At 34.1% G+C, this 20,806-nt stretch overlaps 1 protein-coding gene and 1 long non-coding RNA gene across 2 annotated transcripts; one reads left to right on the forward strand and one right to left on the reverse strand.

The window, feature by feature from the left end:
• Positions 1 to 1,023: 1,023 nt before the first annotated feature.
• Positions 1,024 to 1,503, reverse strand: LOC113361176. The gene is made up of 3 exons (XR_003364994.1): positions 1,488 to 1,503; positions 1,301 to 1,411; positions 1,024 to 1,188 (listed from the first exon to the last, which is right to left on the reverse strand). It is a non-coding gene; the product is annotated as an uncharacterized LOC113361176 (long non-coding RNA).
• Positions 1,504 to 5,511: 4,008 nt separating this feature from the next.
• On the forward strand, positions 5,512 to 8,883 carry LOC113355961 (serine carboxypeptidase II-2-like). Its single transcript, XM_026598949.1, has 10 exons — positions 5,512 to 5,974; positions 6,119 to 6,226; positions 6,406 to 6,501; positions 6,615 to 6,707; positions 6,911 to 6,996; positions 7,084 to 7,353; positions 7,477 to 7,610; positions 7,843 to 7,941; positions 8,141 to 8,246; positions 8,432 to 8,883. The coding sequence occupies exons 1-10, from the start codon at positions 5,707 to 5,709 to the stop codon at positions 8,594 to 8,596; spliced, it is 1,425 nt and encodes a 474-aa protein (XP_026454734.1). The 5' UTR covers positions 5,512 to 5,706; the 3' UTR covers positions 8,597 to 8,883.
• Positions 8,884 to 20,806: the final 11,923 nt, after the last annotated feature.

Consider the following 20,806-nt stretch of genomic DNA (forward strand, 5'->3'; position numbering starts at 1 on the left):
TGTTACCAAACGTGTGTGTTTACACATTCATTATATTGAGTACATATCTGTTACACTGATTATAAATTCGAGTACATATCTGCTACACTGCTTATAAATTCGAGTACATATCTGCTACACTACTTACAAATCTGAGTACATATCTGTCGCGCTGCTTACAAATAGAACACTTATCCGCTAAACTGCTTACAAATTCGAGTATATATCTGCTGCTTATGAATTCGAGTATGTATCTGTTGAACTGCTTACAGGAATATTTTGAGTTTATGACCACTAAATCAAAAATGTCCGCAAGCAAACCTCTGTTGTCTTCTTCTTGTAGAGAGCTTGATAACCATGTTTGTCCAACTCAGGGGCGAAAAACTCATCAAAATGATCACTTTGAACCTGAAACAAGAAATGATTAGCTTTGTTGCAACTAAATCCTCTGTTGTCTTCTTCGAAGTTGCTTCCTTGTGAAGATCTACAAGTGTGCGCTCTATTTGGCCAGGCAGTCCAGACCACATTGGAAGAAGCAGCATTCGATTAATTTCCAAGCAAGAGACACGACCCATTATTGAAGATGTTTTGAAATATATTGGAGACATGGGGTTCGGAGGAGAAACAATCTTACCACTCCTTTGGTCTTAAACATCCCAACCAGTTGTTGACAGAAATACTCTGCAGCACCAGGACTTGTTCTTTGAGATAAGTTCAGGCATGCCCAATGATAAATCCTACCACCATTTACCATCCGCTGCCATCATTTATTAAAATGGTTATTTCGACACTCATCATGGTACAGTCAACCAGATAAAAAAAAAATATTTTCTGGAAGTAAAGAATAATCAACAATAAATATAAGAATGCATCAAAACAACTTAGACTTAATAATGAAGAACGGTATAGGCTATTGCATCAAACCAGTTAACAAATTATTGCACCTGGTTGTTGGAATTAAAATGACTATTTCAAACTACATTAACATGTAGCAGTGACTTCGGTTTTGAAGGGAAAAGAATTGCCTCACAGGTTCACATAACACAGACTCTCATAAATGCATCAAAGAAACTAGCAAGTCGAGATATACAACCGAACAATTATAATTAATAGATTTAACGTTAGGGTTAAGCTTACCGCATTTATCATATTCCACTGCCCAACGCGAGGTTGAATTCTTGCTTCCCGACCTTCTTCATGGTACTTCAGCTGAAACAACAGCAGTCAGATGTTAGCAGTTAAATAGCTATGAAGTTTTGTTTCAAAAATAATAGCTATGAAGTAAATAATTAACGTTAAGCATAGGCACAGAGATATTTACCACAGGGGGTGGCAAAACTCGAGCACCGTGGATTGATGCCATCATGTCTGAAACATTTATTCCAAACTCCTTGGCAAATGTATCTTCCTTGTGATGGTTCCCTCTTGCGATCTGGCACCACATGGGTTTTCCAAGCATAAGAAATGTTTAAAAATACAGAAAGACAAGTACAATAAGTAATTTTTACCGCTGCAATGTTATCTTCTCTCTCTGGGGCGCTGGCAAGCAGCTCTTAACATGGCGGTTACTTGCTTCTCGTTCAACTTCTTCGAGTATTTTTGCCCTTCAGAAATTGCACATACCTGTCATTCAAAATAAAATAAACAAATCTAATTAGATAAGGTAACCAAAATGATTGAACGGAATTGTGATAAGACGGCATAATCAGAAGGGAATTACCTCCATAGGCAAGTATACAGGCCGTGCATCACTGCCAGCTTGAAGGCATGGCCAATAAGGAAACTGCAAACTGATGTCGTACTTCTATTGAAAGTACCCAACTACGGATTCATTTGTGACATCCCCTACAGGAAACCTGATGCATAGAAAGAGAAGATAAGTACAAAGATACATCAATGGAATACACCTTCTAGATTTCATTCTCATCTTCACAACATCTCATTTTCGTCCCACACGATGCACCAATGGACACAACAGAAAAGATTTATTCACGGGTATATGATAAATCCTTCAAATTTAATGCATTATCAATATCAAATACATTATACTCACATTAGCTGGTCTGTAGGCCGAGAAGTTATGCCTGCAATTTTTTGACAGTTGCCTTTCCTATGAGTCAGCTCAACTCGAACACCTTTCAAGGCTCTTCTAATCTAGTAAGGTAACATAAGAGGAATAGAATAAGGACTAAGACAATACAGAATATTGGGGAAAGTATGAGCTTTAAAACAAGATTCCAACAATTGAGCAACAGTACAAGTGAAGGAAATTATTCGAAAAAAACATATGCAAAAAAACACAAACCTTATTACGATCCATATCAGATAGGGGCCTTCGAGTATCTCTTAGGTTCAAAAGTTTCTTCACATAGTCAATAACATTAACCGATTAGTAGAAAGAGGTGGCAGAGACATCTAAAGGAAAGAAAATCATAATCCTTAACTTAAGGATTGGCTATGTGGACATAATCTTGAATCCAAGCTAATACAACAATTTCATATCTAAATAACTAATATGAGACAAGAATATTCTTTTTCTTATTTAGTATTCCAATTCATTATACATGCAATGGAATACCATGAAAAGGAAAAACCAGAATGACTTCTGTCAAAATTATTTGATGTAAGAGAGAAGTTTATAACAGTACGTCATATATGTACTGCATATTCATGAAATCAATTGCATGTCAAGAAGAAGTGATGAATCCATGCATATAACTGAATCAAAGCACATACTTCAGTATTACACATACGTACTCATGGATCAAACCCAAAAACAATAGCAAAACTCAGAAATATAAACGAATCAAAGCACATATTTCAGTATTACACATACTTACTCATGGATCGAACCCAAAAACAGTGGAAAACTTTTGAATATAACTGAATCAAAGCACATACTTCAGTATTACACATACGTACTCATGGATCGAACCCAAAAACAATGGAAAAACTCTGAATATAACCGAATCAAAGCACATATTTCAGTACTACACATACGTACTCATAGATCGAACCAAAAAAAATGGCAAAAATTTGAATATAACCGAATCATAAGAATTTTGTATCAGTACGTCGTATACGTACTGTCAATTCATACACAAAAGCAAACTGTATCAAACCTAAAAACATAATAGCATCATGAAAATCGATTTGATCTTCATAATACAATCGGAAAAAAAATCAAATGAAGAAAAACGAACAAAATAATCAAAAAAGATGATTAAAAAACATACCCGGAAACACAAACAAATCTTCTCGTCGTAAATCATAACGATGCATCATCATCATCATCATCTTCTTCTTCTTAATAAATTGAGTTTCTGTCAGTACGGGATATACGTATTGTTGCTTCATATACAAAAACAAACTGAAACACATCTAAAACCAACAAAATGGAAGTGGTATAAGTAAATCTAACAATGAAATGAACAAAAAATATGATTATTCATCTAGATCTAGTAAATAATCAACAAATCAAACATGGAGATAGAAAAGCGTAATCAAACACAACAACGATTCGATCATGAAACCCTAAAATAAACATTGATTTGATAGAACGAGAAAGATTGAAGAATTTTTTTTGGATCTGTACAGAATCCATTTGCAGCAGCTGTGAGAAGAAAGAGAAGAAGAAAACGAATATGAAAGGTTAATTTTCTTCTCGTGCTTATAATCCCTGTTAAATAGGGAGGGTTATTTGTGGTATTTTTAAACTTCGCATTAGTTATCCCGCACGTGTAAGGACCTGGGCTTAAAAAATTAGGTCCATTTTTATGTTTTCTCTTAATTATGGACCTCTGTTTACTGGGCTTTAGTGGGTGGACCTGCCACTAACTAAGAACACTATAATAGGATCTATAGGTAATTCCTACTAAAAAAAATAGGGTTCATATTTTAATTTTGGGAAAAAAGTAGGTTTATTAGTTAAAAAATTAGGACTCGTTTGATAATTTTGGTTTTTCGTTTTAACTTAAAACTTTTTAGGCTATAGTTAATAAAAACATGGCTATATTTAAGAGAAGCCAAATCTTATTCTGGAAGCGAAAACAACTTCTACAGTGTCTCTACGAAATGGGCTATCGATTTAAAATTCCTTCGTTAATTTTTTAGTAAATTATCACTAACATTTTCCATTTCAAAATAATAAAATGCAATTGAGAAACCCTTGCTGTTAACTTAGTGGGGCTGCTTCCCTTTTTCTGATAGAGGATCGAATTTAAAGCACTTAAGAGCATCCATAGTCATGGACCGACTAAATACTAAAAACCAGACCTGATCCTAAAAACATTTAGTAGTTTTGAAGGATAAGCGCAGTGGCAGGAGACCAAAATTTATTCTGGCGGACATATAGTGAACTCTGATGATAAGCGGAGTTATAGTGCACGTCTGCAGGTTGGGCGTGCTTATAGTGCACATCTGAAGTTCAGTCTGGCGGATTTTATATCAACGCTCCACTCAGACACTAATGCTCCACACTCAAATGCTTACTATACTCACGCCTAATGGGGACGACCGAAGGGAGTCCCTTCTATACTGTCCTTATGGGGCCTAAAAATGCATTGTTTGCAACGTTTTTTTTTCATTTTTTTTAATCGATTCAATTGAATGGGTACTGGTCGTTTTTTCTCGAAATTGAGTCAACGATCGAAGAGTTATTGTCCCCGACTACGGTTAGGAGCGATGAAAATGAATGGAAATCGACCCGATTGATGGCTAATATGGCATGAAAATGGTAAAAATTCCGTTACCTAAAATTTTAATTTTAATCTTGGTCATTGATTGCCAACAAAACTCAGCCATCAGATCTAAAATTGTTACAGAATGTGTTACAAAATTGTTACAATATAAGTGTTAAACGAGTATAACTGTTATAGAATCACTGTTACAGATATTGTTGCAAATGCTGTTACGAATTCCGTGACCAAAACAAGCCCCCCAAAACGCTCATTATACTCGCACCTAAACTAATGCCCCGTTATATATATTTGGTTTTGGTCTAGGTCCGCGGCTAGTTTTGGCCTCAAATCCTAAAAATCCAGACCAAACATAACTACATTCCTCTCCACCTTTTCCGATAGAGGATCAAATTTATAATTAGCTAATTTTGAAAATTATGTAATGCAAAATTGAAAATTTAACATGCATTGGACTAATTAACAATCACTTGAGAATTTAAAAGAAAAGCTTAATGCAGCCTACGAATCCAAGGAGCTAGACAAACAGAGAATGAAACACTCTGGGCCCCTGGTACTGACGAGTTTGAATGTAGTTAATATCATCCCAGCAACTTTACCACTATCCCATATTGTCAAATTAAGAAGGCATGGAAAAGAATGAGTGTTTAAAATTGGATTATGAACTTGTTCCAAAAGAAAGAATGTAAAATCAGTGCCCACAAAGGCCAAACGTACCGGTCAACGATAATCAATAGTCAAAATCTAGATTCAAGACGTGTGAGATAGATAACCGCTCAGAAGTTTTCTAATACCCGGAGGTTTTCTGACTCGAGCTAAGTACAGGTGAAGTGCACAATCAAACCCCCAGGCAATCATGATAAACTGTACTGTAATTCGTTATCCCAAAAACAGAAAAATAAATAAATATGGCAGCAATCATTCAACGCACGCTTAAAACGTGTTACTTCAAGTCTCTTCTGAGATTCCTACAAGTGAAGAAGAACCCAATTGAGTTATCTTCAAAATCTAAGAAACATTTGAAGAAAATATGATGAAAGGATCATGTTTTCTTGTGTTTGTTCTTGTTCTGAATCTAATCATTGATATTCAGAGTGTTACTGGCACTAAGGATGTCAGTAGTTTCGAGAGGAAAGATTTGGATAGAGTGTACAAATTACCCGGACAATCGTTTGAGGTTAATTTTGCACATTATTCTGGGTATGTTGATGTCAATAAAGACAAGGCTTTGTTTTATTGGTTCTTTGAAGCTGTTGAAAACCCATCTTCAAAACCTCTTCTTCTTTGGCTCAATGGAGGTCAGTTGTTATTATTACTACTTCAATTTAACATCTTTTGCAGTTTTGAACACTTTGGGGTTTGTTTTCCTTTTCATTTTGCAAATTGTATGATATGGGTGTTGTGATGCTTGTAACACAAATGCAGAAATGCTGTTTCTGTAGGTCCTGGTTGCTCTTCTATTGCATATGGAGAGGCAGAAGAGATTGGTCCTTTTCATATTAGACCTGATGGGAAGACCCTTTATCAAAACCCTTACTCTTGGAATCAAGGTATGAATAATTTCTTATTTTCTTCTTTTTGTGTGTGTCTGTGTTGATTGAAAGGTAGCTCTATATTTGTGCTTGCTTTACTAATCCGCCTTGATTTGAAATTTGAAATGGCTGCAACTCCTTAGTTCTTTTGGTTTCATGTAAACTTATAATTAGCTGTACTTGTGTCCAATATGCAGTGGCCAATGTGTTATTCCTCGACTCTCCGGTTGGTGTTGGTTTCTCCTATTCAAACAAATCCGAAAATTTGCTGAATAATGGGGATGCAAGTACTGGTATAACTATGCAACACTTGTTTAACCTTGGTTGTTCGCTATATTGATACTCCGAACAAAAAAAGATTTTTGTTCTTACTACTATATGTTCTTGTTCTCGTTTGTTTATTCAGCTGAAGATTCATTAGCATTTCTATCCAATTGGCTAGAGAGATTTTCCGAGTATAAAGGAAGAGAGTTCTATCTCAGTGGAGAGAGCTATGCAGGTTTGATAAAGATTCCTTAACTCCATCAGCTTTCATTATGTCAACATGATCAATCATTTATGTTATGAGTTATGACATTGTTCGATATCATGCCATGAACCTGACAGCTATCATTTTGGATGGAACAGTATACTGCTTAGTTATCCATTTTAGAGTATCTTGTATTGGAACTAACAGTTACTAGTGTTGGAATCTTTGTTTAGGACATTATGTTCCTCAGCTAGCTGAAGCTATAGTGAAGCATTATAAGAAAACCGGGGATAAGTCAATCAATCTAAAGGGCTACATGGTAAGATGGATTTGCTTCAAGGATTTGGGGTGTGGGTATCTTTGCACTGGAAAGATGAACTGAAAATTATATTATTGTCTACTGCAGGTTGGGAATGCTGTAACTGATGATTACCATGATGACTTGGGTATTTTCCAATTTATGTGGTCTACCGGTTTGATATCTGATCAAACGTACAAGCTGCTGAATGCTTACTGTGACTCTGAATCCTCCACTCACCCCTCATCTGAATGCAATAAGATTCTTGATGTTGCTGACAAAGAAAATGGAAACATCGACGCATACAGCATTTACACCCCTTCCTGCACAGCTACAGGCAGCAGACTATCTTTAAATCACTTGCGGAGAAGATTTCATGTAAGTATCAAATTGAAATATGATAATCTTTAAACGTCAACCCTTGCATATTATTCAATTATAACTGGTAACACAGTTTTAGCATATTAGCTTTGAAGTTTATGGTGGTATAAATTTTTATAGTCGGTTGCGCCCTTGGGTGAGAAGTATGATCCTTGCACCGAAGCTGACTCAACAATTTACTTCAATTTACCCGAGGTTCAAAAGGCACTTCATGTAAATCCAGCAGTTGCACCAACTAAATGGAAGACTTGCAGGTATGATCACAGAAACTCCTACAGGGATATGGATCCATCTCAAAAACACTGGCAGTAGTGTTTCTTAATGTAATTTGAATTTGCCATTTGGAAAACGCAACAAAACTGTCTACACTTTTTTTTGTGTTTTCTTTTGGAACCTATGGTTATATTAATCTGTTTCACGAGCGATCTTTTTCAGTCCTACTATTACATCTGTTACATCATGCATTTTGGTGATTCTGTTATGCAGTGATGAAGTAAGTGCTGACAATTGGAAGGATTCACCCAGGTCGATGCTGCCCATTTACAAAGAGCTCATAAAAGAGGGGCTTCGAATTTGGATGTTCAGGTACTTCTTATTCTCTGCCGTTGTTTCCGCTATATTAAGAATGTACTAATAGGGTTTCTTCTGAGTTGGTACTTGAAACCATGTATCAAACTCCTATGCGTCTGAGTTTATGTCAAGGCCTGTAAACATTTAGCTCTGTGTTATAATAAGAATCATGAAATCAATCATCCTAACAGTCTCGGTCACTTCTATGTATCAGTGGTGATACAGATTCTGTAATCCCTATTACCGCCACAAGGTACAGCATTGATGCCCTCAAGCTTCCAACTGTTTCTCCGTTTCGTGCTTGGTACGATGATGGCCAGGTAACTACCAACTACCACAGTCTCCTGTTTTTGGGAAAGAGAACAATTGAAATCGAAACATTCTGTACTAGAATTTTACTTATTTTGTATTAGAGTTTTACTTATTTTGTATTAGAGTTTTACTTATTTTGTTTTGGATACTTGTGTTTTTCTAAAACGATATTTTGTGTGCTAAATCACAACAGGTTGGAGGATGGACTCAAGGTTACGAAGGTCTGACATTTGTTTCGGTGAGAGGAGCTGGTCATGAAGTCCCTCTACACAGACCTAAACTTGCACTAACTCTTGTCAAGGCGTTCTTGTCGGGAAATGCCATGCCAAGTTTATCCGTGCAACATGCCGATTCTTAATCATATTGTAGCTTTCCTTTTATACATCCCAATTAAGCAATATTATTGGACTTCTGGCCAATTTCTGTGCACTACTTTTTTTCCCTAAAGGACTGGATTGAGCTGATATCATGTTTATCTTCATAAATAGCCACTTCCAGATGATATCCATGAATGTTGTGACATAAGTAGTACTCCCAAGTCCCAACCATTGTTGTTACTTGTAAGCCAAAAGTGGAATACACCCACCAAATTCATCATGCTTTAAACCTAAATTTAGAAATGCCATTGGTTTAAATTTTGTCGGCACATTTGCAGTGAAACATCAACATCACTCTCAAGTATTATTGATATTTGTACATATAAAACTGAAAAAGAAAGCCATTTTTTTACCAAAAGGTCAAAAATCCGATAGAGGACCTAACTTATAGGTTAGAGGTCGATCTAATCTTTTTTTAGTAGGGTATATCGACCTCACTTGCCTTTCTTAACCCGGCGAGATTGGGGTATATCTATTTTGTTCCCAACCATAATAGAGGATTAAGTGGTGTCTAATATATGTAAAGTTACCTAATTACCCTTCTTCCTAATAATAACCAAAACCACCCTTTTTGTTTTTAGATCAACCTTATTAATTTCTTTCCTTCTCCTTCATCATCAATCAAATGATCAATTTATTTCCCCTACTCTATGTTTCATCGTTTTCAAATGAAAAAATATCCTCAATTATGCCAAATTAAATCAAAACCTTACTAAATCAAAACTCATTCTAGTACTTTGTTTTGTTATTTGAATGACAAATTAGATCAGAAAATTTGAAATTGTTGAATTGTAGTTACACAGTCGGCATGGTATTTGTTTGTCGAGCATGCCGACTTTCATATTTATTTTTAGTCGGCAAGCTTATAGGCTGAATAGCATGCTGACTTTTCAAAGAGTTTTGTTTCTGAAAGTAATATTTACAGGGTGGGCACGGTATTCATCCTTATACCTTGCCGACTAAGAACTTGAAAATTTGAACCTTGTTGACCAAGAACTTGAACCTTGCCGACTAATTATGCATTTGTAACACCTTTCTCTGTATGTCAAAAATCCTATAGTGGGCAAGGTATTTTTTGTCGACCTTGCCGACTATAAGGTAGCTGGCAAGGTAAAAAATCAATAAGATGCCGACTAGTGAAACATTTACAACAGTCTCATGTGTGTCAAAAATAATAAAGTCGGCATCTTCTTCATTCACCGACCTTGCCGGCCGGATATAGTCGGCATGTTATTCATCCGTAGACCTTGTCAGCCAAAGTTAGTCGGCATTCGTAGACCCTGCCGACTTTTCATAGTTCCAGAACTGAAAGTGTTGATTTCTTATTTAATTTTGAGTATGATTTCATACATCAGCTTTGCAATCCCCTTTTTATAAGTGTTTGGGTAGTATTTTTTTTAATTTCCGTTGCAAAAAAAATTCTCAAAACAATTTTTTTTTCATCAAAAAACTTCCCACATGGATTCTGTCAAAAACAAAATTTGATAACTTAAATTCATAAGTTTTAATCTACTTAATTAATTCATCTAAACTCAATTAATTAACCTAATCAGAATTTTTAGTGTTAATTAAAAAAGAATATTTAGCCATTTAGAAAATACAAGGTTAAAGGATGGCCTGTTTTACTTCAAAATGACCTGGCTTTTGTCTCATTAGATATACTCCAATTAATTTGGGTGTACCCCAATCAAGCAAGGTTTCTTAAGTCTCAACAAGTTCATCACTAGTCTAAATTTTCGAGCCGATTCTTGAATTAAATTCCTACTCCTAAGGCGCTCCAAAAAAATCAATTTCGTGGGAACTTTTCAATATTATCTTTTGATTAATTTTAAAATTATATGATAATAAGAAATAAAAAATTTAACGCACAAGAGAATAAGACTAATTAAAAGCTACTTTTTTTTTGATAAAGGGAACATTTTATAAAGCTAAGAAGCAGAAGAAACATTGTTTAGCTTACATAACCGAAGGATCCACGCATCCTTTCTAACCTTATCCCAGTACCTAGAGTTAATATACATATTTTGATGTTTATTAAGGATTCTAGCTAATTTATCCGCAAAGAAATTACATTTCCGCTTAATAAAAACGAAAGAAGAACTAGCAAGAAACTGGTTATAATTTAAGGCTTGCTGCAGAACTGCTTTAGACCTCCAATCAACTGCAAAATTGTTCTTCATTTCCATACTTCTTATAACATTATTTTTATCATTGAGGAAAATTATTCTTCCATCTCTGAATCCTTGTATCCATTTGATAGCTTCTCTGCAGGCTCTGGACTCTGCTTCTTTTGAGCTTGAGCACCATCTTGTACCTCCTGAAAAGTCGAGAATATTACCTGAATTATCAGTTTTAACAATCCCATAAGCAAAGTTTTTCGTAATACTTTAAAAAGCAGCATAAAAGAAAACATAAGTAATATCTTGTTCCAAGTCATATCCAGTAAAAGCACAATTCGGATGATTTTTATCACAAGTACTTGCACCAGTTCTTATTGAATCAGAATACTTCTTGTTTTTAGTGTAGTTTGGCAAATCTTTTCTGATGAACTCAACCAAATCAATTGAATTAACACTGACATTATCAAAAACGACTTTGCACCTGTACTTCCAAATATACCAAAGAACATAAGCAATAAAGTCACGATTGCTACCATCTTTTATCCAAGAAATACACCAATCCTTGAAGCTTAAGTTAGCAGCATCATAAAAAAATGAGGAAAAGCTAGGCCTCTCCATATAGCTTCAGAGAAAACACATTCTGTAAAAAGATGCTTGATATTTTCTCTAGCATTATTATTACACAAGGGACAGGTGATATCAATTGGAGTGTATAAACCTAAACTTTCCCTAACTGGTAAACAATCACTTAGAGCTTTCCACATAAAAGTTTTAACTCTTGGCATAACATTAAGTTTCCAAATTCCAACCCATTCGACTTTCATGTTTAAATGATTTCTGTTACACAGATAATTATAAGCAGATTTCACAGAAAATGTGCCATCCTTGGTTCCCAACCATCTACTTTAGTCTTTCTTGTCTAAGTTACTACTAGGTTCAAGCATTTGTAATTCCTCAATGTCGCTTTTCTCAAACAAATTATTTATAATACTGAAATTCCAATTTCCCCTATTGTCTATTATGTCAGCAACTTTAATTACAGTATTAGCTAAAGAAATATTTTTTGGTTTTGGAATTTTACCACTTGGTAACCATTTTTCTGACCAAATATGAATATCTTTTCCATTTCCTAACTCCCAAGTATGATTCTCTCTGATAATGTCTAATCCTTTACAGATACTAGTCCAAACCCAAGATTTGATTTTCTTCTTTTTATAATACAGGGGGTTATTTTTTGGAAAGTACTTGCACCTTAGGATCACACACCATAACTGATATGGATTTTCTAGCAACCTCCAAGCCAGCCTAGTTATAAGAGCTAGGTTGAATTTATAAGGGTTCTTTATTCTTAAACCACCATCTGCCTTGTTAATACACATTGATTCCCAAGCTTTAAGGTATATTCCTTTATTACATTTGTTTTTCTGCCACCAGAAATCTCTCTGAAGAGCATCAATATTATCTAAAGTTTTTTAGGGATTAAGAAACACATCATCTGGTACATAGGAAGAGCACTAGTCACTGAAGAAATTAAAGTAGTTCTTCCTGCTTGAGAAAGAAACTTAGCCTTCCAGCCTTGGACCCTACTATAAACTTTATCTAGAAGATTTTGATAGTTAAAACACTTTGATCTATTAAAAAATAAAGGAGTTCCTAAATAAGTATCATTCTTTGTTATTCTGCCTAATTTAAGAATTCTAGCTTGCAATTTACAATGTTTATTTTATATTTTTTTGCTGAAATAGATACCTGATTTTTGATAGTTGATAACCTGTCCCGAAGATTCACCAAAAGTTTTAAGCACATGTAGAATGTTCCTAGACTGATCTATACTAGATGTAGTGAATAAAAAGTAATCGTCAGCGAAAAAAGGTGTGTAATTGAAGGACAATCCTTCGTAACTTTTATTCCTGTTATTCTACCAGACTCTTCGGAAAAATTTAATAATTTAGATAGAGCTTCCATACATATGATGAAAATGTAGGTGGGAAGAGGATCCCCCTTCCTAATACCTCTAGTAGGAGAAAATGATTCACCCGGAGAACCATTCACTAGAACTGAATAAGTAACTCAGGAGATACAGGCAAGAACAAGATCAGAGAAATCTTCAGAAAATCCTAATTGCTTTAAAACTAATAATATGAAGTTCCATTCAAGCCTATCAAAAGCTTTTGATATGTCTAATTTGATTGCCATATGACCATTCTTCTTTTTACTAGTTTTCATAGTGTGAAGGATTTCATGCGCAACAATAACGTTGTCTGTTATTTGTCTCCCTGGGATAAAAGCCGACTGATTCTGAGAAATAAAATTTCCAAGAACAGGTTTAATTCTATTAGCAATTATCTTAGATATTAACTTATAGAGAGCATTACTTAGACTTATTGGTAGAAAATCACTAGGGGTTTTGGGGTTTTTTATTTTGGGTATTAGAGATATAAAGGTATGATTTATTTTTTTGTTAAAAGTTCTTTCCTTGAAAACTTTTTGAACCCAGCTAACAATATTTTCTTTTAACAATTCCCAGTGTTGTTGATAAAATTCTGGGGGGAAACCATCTGGACCAGGAGCCCCCCAAGCATTCATCATAAAAAGATCTTCTTTTATTTCTTCTTCACATGGTATTTTACTAAGTTTTTCATTATCAGTTGCTTCAATAACTGGTTTTAAAATTTCTTCGAAAACGGGATCAATATCCATTCCACTTGTCTTTGCCACATTACTAAAATGTTTAGTTAACATAGAACTTAACTGACTCTGCCCCTCTATCCAAACACATGTACTATCTCTAAGAGTGTGTATACTATTAATTCTATTTTTTCAGACGCATTTTGGTAAAAAAATCTAGTATTATTGTCATTTTCCTTAATCCATTTATCCTTGACATGTTGACTCCAGTAGATTTTTTCTATTTCATACCATGAGCTAAGATCATTCTGAAGTTGTTCTATTTTACATTTTGTCTCCAAACTGTATGGTTTTCGATTTTCTTCTTCAATTGTAGTGAGAATAGTGGATATATTCCTAAAAATGTTACCAAAATCCTTCTTATTCCAAATTCTGAGATCATATTCAACATGTTTAAGCATCCCTAACGGATTTTTCTGTTTACTTTTGCTCTTATTAATTGAACCACTTATAATATCATTATAGTTTTTATGCTCAGACCAGCATCTCATGTATCTGTAAGGTCTAGATATTTTCTCTCTTGGTGGAATTGTTTCTAAAAGAATAGGCACATGATCTGAGGCTACTCTTGTAAGGTGATTATTTCTAGAGTTTGGAAAGTATTCTAACCATTTATGATTAACAAAAACTCTATCTATTATTTCTTGAATGTTTTGATTTCCTATGCGCATGTTTGTCCATGTGAAAGGAAGACCAGTGAAATTTAAATCAACCAAACCCGGTGCTTGAATACAGTGAAAAACATACGCAAAACCTCTAGTAGAAGGATTATTACCTCCCTCTTTTTCATCTTTGTGCATTATGAAGTTCATGTCTCCTATAATAGCCCAAAGTATATCTATTTCACTAATACTGCTTAAAAAATCCCATTGTTCAGTCCTAATATGATTATCTATAGCTCCATATATAAATGACATGTTCATACTAATGTTGTCTTTAATTAACTGAAAATGAAACACGTTATTTTTAAAAGATAGCAACCTAGCTGATATCCCTTAGCAATGGCAAAACCTCCTAATCTACCTATGGATGGTATTATAAATCAATCTTTAAGCTTCATTTTTCTAAAAATTTGCTCAACAGAAGACATTCAAACTTTTGTTTCAGATAGAAAAATCACATCAAGATCATTAGATTTATTTAAGTGATTAAGATGGTCCTGTTTTAGTTTAGATCTAATGCCTTGAAGATTCCATGAAAGAACTTTAAACTCATGACCTTTGACATCTTCTCCAGCCATGACATATCTAACTAGTAAGTTGTATTGTAGAGGAAATAAGGTTGCATATAAGTTCCAATGGAAAATAACTAAATATTTATTGCTCCAAAACATGCAGTCAGTGCAGACAATGTTTTTCATTTTGCCATATATTTGAAGTAAAGAAACATATATATTAGACTGCCAATGTACCATTCTTTTATAAAAATTATGAATTATGTCAAGGAGAGAAAAAATTCCATGAGCAATGCAGATCATATTATCACCATTAGTTACCACCTTATTATTTCTGTAAAGAGTACTTTTAATGTTCATATGTATCCAGAAAATATTTTCAGGCAAAGAATATATGAAAGTTATGTTTTTTTCATTTTTAAAAAGAGATTTGAGTTTGAGAATATATATAGAGTAGTTAAAAAATTCTGCGACGTAAATATTTATATCACATATGCTAAGAGAAAGAAAAGTACCAAACATGTAAAGAATATGGATTTTCATGCAGAAGTATAAAAAAATAGGTTTTAAAATTACCTCTATAGTTTCAGCTGAGGAAAGATGTTCAGAGCCATGTTCAGTTTTTTCCATGCCAGTATCAGTATCTTGCTCTCTGCTTTCTGGGAGAAAGACAACCCAATTAATGTCTTGTGCTTTCTTACTACATTCAGCTTCTTCATTTCTTTCACCATACTATCCAGATGTTTTAGAGTTGTTGACATTTATTTCACCCATTTGCTGCATGTGTTCACCTTCCTCCTCTTGTAGAACTTCTTCTGCCACAACTATTGGAATAGAACTATTATCCCCCTCAATTTCCACACAAGCAGCATTAAGCTCATCTTCTTTTTTGTCTCCCTCATCATTTATTACAATACCAGTTCCTCTTCCCAATATAAAATAGTTATTCAGGAGTCTGAACCAATCATATTCCTTTTTCTTTTGCCTTTCATCTTTGAAACTGCTTTTAACTGCCTTACCTTTTAGAGCTGCCTTTAGATCATCAGCAGTAATTGCTTTTCCTTTAATAGTTGTATTAAAATCATCAGCAATGATTGATGACCTTTCATCTCCAATAATACCAACTTCTTTAGCTTTGTCTTTTTATTGCATGTAAGTCATTGCTACTCCTTTACTACTTTCCCCAGTAGATTCCTCAATATCCATTATTCTTCTTTTGGTTCCTCTGTTTAGGTAATCCACTCTGTCTATCTCACTTTCATAAATCCTCAGGCCTGCTACAGCATCAGTGATGAGATTAATTCTCTCATTATTCTGGATATTCTCTTGTTGGTTGACTGGAAAATCTTCACCTTCACCTTCTTCATAGATGAAAATTTTAGGAAAGTTTCTTTGATAATCCAAGTATCTAGCTCTACACTTATCCTCTGAATGTTCAGCATCAACATGCCAGCAGTCTCTGCATGTTCCATGAGGGATTTCCATAAAGAAAATTTCCATCCTTACTGTTTCTCTATCAGTGCCTTCAATTATAATAATCTTGATTTGATGAACTAGCACTTTAGTTATATCAACTAGAACATGAGCTTTGCACTCTCTTTCTTCACTTGGCCCCCTGAGATTTAGGACTCTACCAACTTTTTCAGCCACCAATTCTGCTACAAACCCTTTTGCTACTAAATCACCTCTCAAAGTAAATTTGATCCAGTAATGTTGAGCATTAAAGTCAATATCTTCAATTCTTGTATCTCCACCCCAGTGTCTCATAGTAAGAAGTTTTCCATGCACCCTATTTGGTATAAAATATATTGCAGCAGCATAGTCACCAGCATTAGAAAATCTAATTATGAACACTCTAGGATCATCAGTTTTTTTGATAATGATCTTTCCAGATGGAGTCCATGCCATGTTCAAAGCATAAGCCAGTTCTCCTACTCTTAGACCTCTTGGATCATCTCCTTGTTTTATTTCCTTGAATAATTTGACAACTAGTCTTGGAAATTTTCTCTGTTGTATCTGCCTAGTAGCAAAGCGAAGAAATTCAAGGTAGGATTTGATTGAGGAAGTTAAGGGATTCTCTTGATCTTCTATGATTCTAGTGAGATGAGCTATGTAATTGTTTGTGGGAATATCATACATGTTTCCTAGTAGCTGAAAAAAAACAATAATGGAAACTATTTTGTGTTTTAGAAGAGCAGAGATGGTAGAGAAGATTGTGATGGTTGCTTTTATAAACCTTAATAATGTAATGCAGTTTGCTTCTTTATATAAAAAATAGTTTTTGCATGCTAATAGTGCTATAGTTGTTCTGAAATTTTTTTCCATTTGTTGCAAACCGATATTTCCAATGTTGCACATATTGAAAAAGGCTGACATGAGAAAAGTTCCTATCAAAATCTTCTACCGTTGTATACACAATATCTTGCTGACATAATGGTATCAATGTAGTGATTATATTTGTCTTCTCCCAAAGATAGTGTCTAATTATAAAATTATTATCCTTACTTGCAAATGGGGAAATTCCACCGCCTAATGAAGAAACGAACCAGTAACACTGTAGCTTCTCCACCTTTCTCTCAACCGAGATACTGACCTAACATGGTCTCAACCGAGCATTAGCTCCTACCAATCTTTCCCTGCAAAACAGAGATACGAATAAACAACTGATAATAAGGATAATTATAGTTTTTTCCATAATGAAACTGACAGATTAAAATAATTGATTAAAAAATCACTGATTTGATGAGATTAAAAAGACAGACCGATTGCAAAATCGAGAATTAGGTTTTATAAAATTGATCGGAAAACTGTAAATCCAATAAAAGAAACTAGAAGAGCATAGAGTAAGAAGACTATAAAGCAATCAATGAAGAAAGGAATCTAAAAATTGAAAAGATCGATTAACAGAAGTAGAAATCTGAAAGATGAATGAAGAAATTGGTTCTGCTCTCCCATCAGTGTTCTACCAAAGGTCCAAAACCACATGTTCCAAAATGTCAAGTGTGCAAAAGATCAGATTCCAAAATGCCCTCAGCTCGACCCAACAACGAGGCTTGGATTTGAACACCCAAAGCCTCCAAAACTTTCCTATCTAAAAACGGCCAAAACCCACCGGTCAACGGCAATCAATAAGTCAAAACCTAGATTGAATAGTCAATACATGTGTAAGATAGATAACCACTCAGACGCGTTTGCATTTGTGAAACATCTGTCTGACTCGAGCTAAGTATAGGTGTAGTGAATATATTCATAATCACGCTTAAAACGTGTTACTTCAAGTCTCTTCTGAGGTTGGTCCTTTTCATATTAGACAAGAAGAAGAGAATACAAACCAGAGATTCAAAATCAAAAGAGGGAGTTTCCTATATGTTCCCTCATATAAAGGACATGTTCATAAGAGTGTTGATGAGTCTTTAAAGGTAAATACATACCTCTATTTGGAACTCAATATAACACTAATCACCATTTTTTTTGGAGATTACTGTTACTCATAAAAAAAAACATGGTCGGAAACCGAAAACTTTTATACCACTAGGAAGAAAGAAAAGTAAAACAACCCAAGGTTTGAAAAACGGGTCGCGCATCAGGTCACGGCCACTGGGTGTGACCGTTATACCGCGCTTTGTCGGATGTGAACACGTTTCGGGCAAAAAACATGTTGTTTAGGAAAAAAACGCGTTTTTTATATGTTATTTTAAAATAACGGGCGTTATAACAGTTAAATAGAAAATAAAAAAGAACTATGATCTGAAATCCCTATCTAACGGTTATAACGTGCGTGAAAACGGTTATAACAGGTCTAATAACGTTGTTACGACATTTTTTATAAATTGTTATTTTATTCTTTTATTTTCAAAAAATTTATTGTAGTTTTTTAATTTTTAATTTAAAAAATAAAAAAATTGTAAAAAAAATATTTTTAAATTCTTTTTTCTATAAAAACGATTATAAGTTTATAACTGGCGTGAAAACGGAAAAAATGGTCTAAAAAACTTACTTTAAAATATTATTTAGAAGCAACAAACGTAAAATTCAATTTTAGAAAAACAGTTATAACGTGTGTGAAAACGGAAAAACTGTCCTAAAAAACTGTCGTTATTTCCTATTTATCGGTTTTATATAGACACGGGGTTCGGGGACCCTCACGGCCACGGTATATGGGTGTGACCGTTATAACGGCCGTTTTGGTGTTTTCAAACCTTGAAACAACCAGTAAAATCGAAGATGTAAGTGAAACTTTCAGTTTTATGAATCCTTTTACTTTTCTTTGGTAAAGGCGGTACAAAATCTTTTGGTTTACGAACACGTGTTTATACCAATAACAAAATCTCCATAGGAAAAAGGATGATTTAATGTAATATATCGAGTTTCATAGAGAGGTTTTGGCAAGAAAGGGAGAGAAAAAGTGAAGATTAAGGTTTCGTAACCAAAAAAAAGTTGGGATTTAAGAGAGAGTGGCCGGAATTGAGGGAAGGGAACGCGATAATCTTTGATTTTCTATCCAAATTTATCCGAATCTTCTTGACTAACTCAAGTGTAACAACTTCCTTTAATTTATTTATTTTTCACAAAATTGGTTAAAAAGATCAAAATCAATAATTTATGGGTGAAAAAGACATTTAGATTTTGATACTATTTAAATGGAAAAAAATGTAAAAATGGTCAGGATGTAAACAGTTTTATCCTGTCCATTTTCAAATACTTTTTCTTATTTTTAATTTCCACAGGATGCATCCAGTTTCATCCTCGCTATTTTTTAAGTTTAAGCCAGAATGAATCCAGTTTCATTCTTGTTATTTTTTTTGTGTCCATTTCACCCATACTAATTTATTCGTCTATTAGAACCGTGTTTTAAAAATATTTGGACAAATGACCCATTTTCCGTTTTTTTTTTCTCTCGAGAAAAAACTTCTAAGACGATATTTAGGTAAATGAAATCTAGGTATAAATCTTAATATATCTAAAATTATTACTTCGATAAATATCTAAGATTTGCAAGTTTTTATGGGTCAAAATAAATCTTATTGTAGTTGGTAGCATTTATTTAAATAAAAAATTATTCCGTCCCAAGTCGGATAGAACATCAAGCCGACATGGATTATTTTGGTAACCTGTTATAGGGGCGGCATGGTTTATTAGAGGGGCCGCATTCTAATAGGATAAAAAGGGTCATTACATGATCATTCAAGGTGTCCCTTATAAAAAAAATACTGAAAATAACAAATTAACCCTCATAATTGATAACCTAGTTTAATGATGATAATCAAGTTTAGTGTTAATGATTAATTTCACTTATATTAACTCAAAATCAAAACCAAAATCAAGATTTTAGAGTTAAAAAAAAGTTTAGAGGAGAAGGTCAATCTCAATCAATTGAAGAAATTAACCAACAAAATGAAGAACCAGGACCTGAAAATGATCGGGTATACTTCTAAATTAGTCCCAACTAGCTTTTTGTTGCTCAAAGTTATCTAAAATACGTAAAAAAATCATTTTTTTTACATTTTCAGAGCTAATTACGGTTGGAATTTTGCTCATAACCAACCGTAAATCGAAGTTACGGTTCGTAATAGATGAACTACCAACCGTAACTGGTTAAATTTGAAGAAAACCCCATCGTAAAACCAGTTACGGTTGGTAACCAAATGCTCGATACCAACCGCAACTGAGTTACGGTTCGTAAACTAAAATGGTTACCAACCGTATCTGAAGAAAATTCTCAGATATAAGAACATACGTTTGGTAATTGAACTATTACGTTAACAACATCAAAATATCCAGTTACGGTTCGTAATAGAGTTAAAATCAACCGTCACTCACATAAACCCAGAAATTTCAATTTCACTTTTCATCTAAAACCCTAGTTTTTGATAGAAATTAAATCGAACAAAATAAACCAAATCGTAACGGGATTTTCAAAACATACCTCATATAAGTCATTACACTACACTTGATTAATTTTTGAATCATCGAGTAATCGAAGATGGTGAAATTTTGAATTTTAATGGAGGTTACGATTGATGGGAGGAGGAGAAGAGAAGAAGAAAGAAAACAAATTTTCAATTTAGCTTTGATTTAGGTTAAAATGGGGAGGGTAATCTAGTTAATTTACAACCCCTATAGGACATCCCCTAACCAACTAAAGGGACATTCCTATCACACTGCCGCCCCTCTAATAAACCATGCCGCCCCTATAACATGTTACTTAT

This window comes from Papaver somniferum, chromosome 3 (assembly GCF_003573695.1).
Source record: "Papaver somniferum cultivar HN1 chromosome 3, ASM357369v1, whole genome shotgun sequence".
NCBI classification, from domain to species: Eukaryota; Viridiplantae; Streptophyta; class Magnoliopsida; order Ranunculales; family Papaveraceae; genus Papaver; species Papaver somniferum.